The 7,966-nt window shown below is 23.8% G+C and overlaps 1 protein-coding gene and 1 long non-coding RNA gene across 2 annotated transcripts; one reads left to right on the forward strand and one right to left on the reverse strand.

The window, feature by feature from the left end:
* Positions 1–1,885: 1,885 nt before the first annotated feature.
* Positions 1,886–2,531, reverse strand: LOC126554988 (uncharacterized). Its single transcript, XR_007606752.1, has 3 exons — positions 2,497–2,531; positions 2,228–2,429; positions 1,886–2,129 (listed from the first exon to the last, which is right to left on the reverse strand). It is a non-coding gene; the product is annotated as an uncharacterized LOC126554988 (long non-coding RNA).
* A 2,891-nt stretch (positions 2,532–5,422) lies between these two features.
* On the forward strand, positions 5,423–7,621 carry LOC126554986 (uncharacterized). The gene is made up of 2 exons (XM_050209965.1): positions 5,423–5,722; positions 6,160–7,621. Exon 2 carries the CDS (start codon positions 6,167–6,169, stop codon positions 7,145–7,147), a length of 981 nt encoding a protein of 326 aa, XP_050065922.1. The 5' UTR covers positions 5,423–5,722; positions 6,160–6,166; the 3' UTR covers positions 7,148–7,621.
* Positions 7,622–7,966: the final 345 nt, after the last annotated feature.

Raw genomic sequence — 7,966 nt, forward strand, 5'->3', positions numbered from 1 at the left:
AAAACTATGGAAACATTTTATTCATCAATATATTTCTATAGGCTGTTCAGTAGTATACATTTGTATGTTCTGCGCACTTTTGACTGCGGAGATTGCAAAATTTTAAGGGGGATTTTTCCCCTCAAACTTTTTTTTTTCTCCGCTCTACCAGACTGCGGTGATTTTAAAATTTTTAGGTGGATTTTCCCCCTCAAACTTTTTTTTCTCCGCTGTACCAGTAAAAAAACACTGATTTCCAAAAACCATAATGTATGTTCTGCGCACTTTTGACTGCGGAGATTGTAAAATTTTAAGGGGGATTTTTCCCCTCAAACTTTTTTTTTCTCCGCTGTACTAGTAAAAAACACTGATTCTCAAAAACCATAATGTATGTTCTGCGCACTTTTGACTGCGGATATTTTTAAAATTTAAGATATAGTTTTAACCAATTATTTTTTCCCCTGTTACACAAAGTTTAAACAGTGTATACACACTTCAACACTATTTATTTCCCTTGTAAGTTAAACATTCAGGTTACACAATAATTTCATTTTTTTTTTTTTTTTTAAAAATTATAGATAAAAGTCGTTTTATTGAATTCATTTCAGTTCAGACAGTTCAGTTAATATTCAACCATCGTTCAATCAGGTTCTGTTAGTTTTAATCAAGTTTAATTCATTTAAGTTTTTTTATTTTTTTTATAAAAAATGAATTTTCAACAAATTAACAACAGTTTTGTTCACTTGTTTCGTTAGTACGAAACAATGCATATCCTACATATCCAGAATTCACTACATTTATATCAAGATTGAAAACATTCAATTTATTTCCGTTGACTTCATCTCAAGATAAATACTCATTAGCTGAAAGCGGTTTTATATATTCAGGGAAAAAAGATATTGTTGAATGTTTTTGCTGCGGTATTATATTGCATCGTTGGGAAAAAGAAGATAATCCATGGATTGAACATTCAAGATGGAATCCGAAATGTGTTTTTGTATTATTATCAAAAGGAAATCAGTTTGTTGAAAATGTAGTAAAAAAATAGGTGGTAAGATATCGAATTGTGATTGTGATTGTGGATCAAGGTCATATGATACTGTTGTTTAGTTCATTTAACTTTCTATATTCAATAAAAAAAAATCTGAATTTATAAAATTAAATGTGTTAATAACTTATTTAATACCTCGTGAAAGTATAGCCTAGTGGATAACGCGTCTAATTTAATTTAATATGTTAATGATTTTTAAAAAATGTTGTCAGGTTCTATCGAATTAGGTGGGATACATAAATTTGCATACTCGTTGTAAACGTGTTAAGATAGCTGATAATTTTTTCTACTCTGTTAATGTAAACCAATCAACTATAGTTTTATATTCTAATGATAATTATATAACATTATCTCATATTGATCTTCATCGTTTGAAACAATTACAACATTGTATTGACTTGTATATTGTTGAAAAACAGAAAAAATTGGAATCATACCAAAAAACGTTTGATACAGCTTATACGTTAATTAAGTCTGACGTAAATGGGTTACCATCATCTTGTCAACGAAACGAATTTACAAATCAATATATTCAAAATTATGATTTCAGCTACAGCAATATACAAAGTGAAGATTGTTCATTTATGTACGAGTTATTACAATTTCATTTTAATTCATTGTCGAACATGATATTACAAGATTTAGTGATGTAATATAAAAAAAGTTTCTTAATTTATTTTAATTTATCGTTCTTGTAAAAAAAAAAAAAAAAAAAAAAAAATGTGAAATTAATACCACTTGTATACTAACTTTCAATATTTTTATTTTTATTTTTTTTTTTTTTTGTTTTTATTTTATTTTTATTTTAACCTATAAATGAATTATTATTATTTTTTTTTTTATCTAAATAATAAAAAATAAATATAAATATAAAAAATTTTTTTTTTATTAAATAAAATTAATCCAACACCATATCCTATTACATACATTTTATAAGTTTATTTTTTTTGGTTTGTGTCTGATTAGCTTCTTGGCGGGATGTCGCATCATTTTGTCGAAAACAGATTGAATGAGCGTCACCATTTCTTTGGCTGTAGTTAAATCATCCGGATGCTGTCCTGTTAAAGATATTTTGAGTGAGCATTCAGCATGCTTCCATCTAAAAAAGTTAGGTTAGGTTAAATTACATTTTTATTAAATATTTCACTTTAGTTAATATATATTATATTATTATTATTATTATTATTATATTATTACCTATCTTGCAGAGCAACTTTATCAATTTTAGCACATTTATAATGTGCTATAGTCCAGTAATCTACAGCCGTATTGTCTACAGGTGTCTAACCGTTAATGAACAATCATCCTTTTTTATATTCAAGGTGTTCTCTGCATCGGTTGGTATAGTTGGATCTGTTATTAAATCTAATATTTTGTCTGTATAACAAATAGCAGTGCTCTATAAAATAATAATTAAATTATATTTTTTTACTTTTTCGTAATATGTATAAATTTATATAACTCACCTTTTTCGTCTTTTTCGATACTGGTTTCTTCTCCGTTTTACAGCTAACCTTTTCGATGTACCTTTTTTTGAGATGTTGTTGCAATATTATCCTATAATTAAAATAGACGATAAGCTGATGACGGTTTACAAAATAAATTTTTCATAAAATATTTAATGTCTTTTAATTAAATAATTATATATTATATTATAATAATAAAAAAAAAAAAAATGAAAAATAAATAAAAAATTAATGTTTTTTTTTACTTACTTCGGAAAATACAACCGACTCCTCGTCATCGCTTTTAAATGAGTAGCAGGACATTTTTTCAAAATTAAATTAATTTTTTAAAAAAAAAAAGTCTAGATTGTAAATCTGTTGAAGTAAACTGAATATACTGTATCGATGAGATCTTATATATATATTATATATAACCACTTCTACTCCTCCTCTTAAGTTTAAAATAATCAGTTCAGCTAAAACACTAACTAGAATAAAATTTGAAAGGTACGTCTTTTCAATTCGAAAAAATAGAATGTAATAACAAGTACAATTGTATCTAAAAGAATGTAATTGACTTCTACATTTCAATGTCAGATTTGAAAGGTTATATACAATTTAGCAAGGTACGTAAATTTAGCAAGGTAAGATTAAAATTAAATAATTGGTGATAGTAAACATGAAATAGAAACGTACGTATATTTTGGAGACTACGCCGCCCAAAAAGTTTAATATAAAAGCGGTTGTGGTAGTATTAAGAATTAGACATACAGCTAGTTCATATGTAGAAATCCTGCATATTATAATATATTAATAATTGATTACGAACATAGTTTAAATAATCGTTTATATATATATATATACACACATATATTTTAAAGATTAAAAATATGTATTTAAATAATTGGTTATAGTAAAATATGAAATAGAAACGTATAGTCGAATTTCTGTTTATCATGACACGTACGTATATTTTGGGGCTACACCCAAATAGTTTAATATAAAATGGGTTGTGGTAGTATTAGAATTAGACATACAGCTAGTTCAGTAAAAACACTATGTAGAAATCCGACATATTACATTACTTCATTCCTGTTGCCCTGAGCTGATATTAGTTGGTTAGATTTAGAATAATAAATATTAATATATTAAATAATTGGATTACGAACATAGTTTTAATAATCGTTATATATATATATATATATATATATTAAAAAAAAATATGTATTTAAATAATTGGTTATAGTAAAATATGAAATAGAAACGTATAGTCGAATTTCCTGTTTACCATGACACGCACGTATATTTTTGGGGGACTACTCCCAAATAGTTTAATATAAAATGGGTTGTGGTAGTATTAAGAATTAGACAAAGTTAAGCTTCACTTACGCATAGACCGATGACATTGTTCTATACTTAACAATACATCGAGCTTGCTTTTATTATATTCAGTGAATAAATAACTTTAATTTTAAATTTCTTACACATACGACAAAGTGGACTTCGTCGTTGAATCGTGCTGAACCATCTTCACCAAGACCGTTCACTACAACTAGAAGCCAGTATATTTTTTTTTTTCAAGCATCTCCACGCTAACAGAATGTAAGTACTATTACTTTACTACTATTAACTAGCTTTAAATTAAATATTTACTATTATAATTTTCTACTATAAAAAATGATTCCATTTAATAATGGTATTTTACATAATTTACACCACAAATAGGTTCATTTGTATCAAAAATATAACATGTATTTGCGTTACATAAATAAATAAATTTTTTTTTTTTTTTTTTTTTTTTTTACACCACGTTAAAAAAAACGAAATGAAATACCTATGTAATTTGTACCAGCCCTAAAATTGAGTATAGTACGAAACATTTTGAATAGTTCAAAAAGATTAGTGTGTAGTACAACATTTAAAAGTATGTCATTTATTATAATAATAATATATGTTTAATTTTATATCTTCACATTTTTTTTTTTCCAAACCACATATACACAGATACATCGTAAACAATATTTTGTGTTGTTACGTCTTATACACTTAATTTTAGTTATTATTATTTTTTTGTTATAATTAGCTTAGTTATAGTAAATGTACGGTATGTACACGGAATATATTCTGTGGTATATATATATATATATATAAACAAAAAATAGTTACTAGCTTTTTCTTTCAGAGTTTAGTTGATATAAATAATTATAAATTATGTTTTATTTTTTTAAAAAAAAAAAATAGTATAATATACTTAACAAGAATTTACTTATTTATATATATATATAGAGTTTGTTTTACTTATTTATAATTAAAGTATGATTGATTTTATATATTTTATGAATTATTGCTAAACAAAATTTACTTATTTAATATATATATATAGAGTTTGTTTTACATTTATTTATAATTAAAGTATGATTGATTTTATACATTTTATGAATTATTGCTAAACAAAAAATTTACTTATATATATACATTTTATTATAATTATAATTTTAATAATGTGAACAATGTTACAAATTATAATTTTAGTAAGTACAGATTAGATAACCCTTTTTTAAATTTTATTTGGTGTGAATTATAAACTTGAAAAGTGGTACAAATTATTTTTTTTAGATGTGGTGTAAATGAGATATAGTTTTTACATTACCTTTTTTATATTTAAAATAAAAAAATAAACGAATAAATATTTACCTATAATTTCAGAATTATAAAATGGAATCTCCTCAAATCGTTTACCTCCGATCTTTGATTGAAGAATTACATTTGAAGTTTTAGAAAACCAAAAAAGTGTTGATCAAGATGAAGAAAGAAAAAAAATAGATATAAGAGCTTTAAATAAAAAATTAATAATTTATATAAAAAAAAAATAATAGATCTAGTTGAAATAGATAGGTTAAGAAAGGAAAAAAGACGTTTTAGATGAGTTTCATTTTTCTTATTATATTGGTGAAAAATGTAATAGACGTATACGTTATCGCTCCACAATTTTAAATAATCAACTAGAAGATTTAATAAATAAATAAATTTGTTTAAATAAATCTATTTTTTTTTTAACCTGATTTATATTATTTCTTTTTTTATACACCTACTTATATAGAAGTATTACTTTGTTCATAATAGCTTTTCCAAAACATAAAAAAAAAAAATGTTTTTTTTTAGAAAATGGATTTACTTAACCATATCTTAATTGAAATTCATCGATTGGATGAAGAAATCGATGATAATGATGAGAAGGAAGTACAAAGTAAACATGAACAAAGAAAAACTATAATTTTAATCAAAAGAAAAATTAAAATATTAAGATATGAAAAATACTTAGCTAAAACACTTTTACAAGATATAAAAAAAATAAAAATCTTAAAAGAGAATATAATAAATTTGAGAAATGAAATATTACTTGTTAATAAATATTATGATTTGTATGGTTATGTTAGATTTCGAAAACAGACGTTAGCTTATCATCTGCATAGCGATTATTGTACATTATTGGATGATCTAAATTATTAACAGAATCTTTTGTTTGAATCTAAAATGATTTTTTTTTAAAAAAAATAAGTACTCATTGTTTATTTAAGAATTTTATTATTATTATTTTTTTTTTTTTTAAAAATGTAAAACAAAAAAAAACATACATTTATATATATATATATAAATTTAATGTTTTTTTTTTTTTTATTTCAGTCTCATTATGAACAGAAATATAATAACAAAAAAACAGCGTATGAACACGATTGGAAGTGGACTTATTGAAATAGAAAGATTTAGAAAAGGTTCAAAAACTTTCATAATTAAGAACTGTGAAAATTATATAGATTACAAATTATTTTTTAACTATATTTTACATGAGTTAATTTTAAAGTTAAGACAATCGTGTATTAAAACGTCGATCAAATTTAATTTACACGTTGACGCTACTTACACACGTCCTATAACACATGATAAACAAGATGTGGCTTTTAAAACTTCGAATGTTTTAGCATGTAATTCATCCGATTTCGCTAGTTTGTTAAACATAAAGTTTGATAAAATATTAGCTGAAGAATCTGAATTTATTGCTAAAGGTTCAGGATGGACACTTGTTTCAATAGATGGGTTACAGTTGAGAATCAATTTAGTAAATCCATTAAAAGGAGGTACATATTTAGATTTACCTAAATTTATACGAGAAAAAAAGGCTATTATAAACGTTAAAAATAAAGATAAATACTGTTTTAAATATTCTATACTAACCAAATATGATAAGCGTTCTAATAAATCACGATTTAACCAAAAATATTTTGATTTTCTTGAAAAAAAGAGTGGGTTAGATTTTAAATGTATTGATTTCCCAACACCAATAAATCAAATTAAAAAATTTGAACGTTTAAATAATGTTTCAGTTAATGTTTATAGTTTAAATAATAAAGGTACTATTTTCCCTCTATTTATAAATAATAAAGAAGAAAAAAATCATTTTGATTTATTTTTTGTCAATAATCATAAAACATCACATTATTGTTATATTAAAGATTTTTCAAGATTTATTAGAAGTCAGAAAACTAAAAATTGTTCTAAATTAATTATTTGTAAGAGGTGTTTTACAACTTTTGGAAATAAACCATGTAAAAGTAAACTTTGGGGTGAAACAGGATTAACTGAACATAAAAAATGTGTAGTAAGAATAAATTAGGAAGACCGATAATGTTTGAAGAAGGAAAAGAAAATAAATTCATATTTTTTAAAAGTTATAAAAAAACTTCTAGAATACCATTTGTTATTTATGCTGACTTTGAATGTATTTTAAAACCTAAACAGACAAATGAATTCACTAATACTAGTAAAACTTATATCACACATTTACATGAAATTATGAGTTATGCATTTTATGTAAAAGTTGACTATAATATTATCACAGAAAAGTTAATGCAACAGTTTAAAATTCCAACAAACATAATAATTTATAGAGGTATTGATGCGGCAAAAAATTTTATGGAAAATATGATTGATATTTCAAAAAAAATAAATGATATTTATCAAATTAATGTACCAATGATTACGTTGACTGAAAAGGAGGAAAAAGAATTTCAAATAGCAAAGGTTTGTAAAATATGTTTATTATCTTTTGAAGAAAATGAATTATTTAAAGTTAGAGATCACTGTCATATTACTGGTAAATATAGACAATGTATTTGTTTTAAATGTAATTTTGAAATAACCAACCCATCATTTGTTCCAATTTTTTTTCATAACTTATCTTACGATAGTCACTTTATAATTCGAGAACTTGGTTTTGATGATAAGAATATACATGTTATTCCAAATTCTGTAGAAAAATATATATCTTTTAGTAAAGAGGTTGCTCCGAGATTTAGTATAAAATTCGTTGATACATTCCGTTTTATGGCCTCCTCATTAAGCGAGCTTGCAAAAATTTACTTGAAGATAAATCAAGGTTTAAAGAAACTTTAAAATTATTTTCTAATAAAACATTTGATTTAGTCACACAAAA

Source organism: Aphis gossypii, unplaced genomic scaffold (assembly GCF_020184175.1).
Source record: "Aphis gossypii isolate Hap1 unplaced genomic scaffold, ASM2018417v2 Contig00674, whole genome shotgun sequence".
Lineage (NCBI taxonomy): Eukaryota > Metazoa > Arthropoda > Insecta > Hemiptera > Aphididae > Aphis > Aphis gossypii.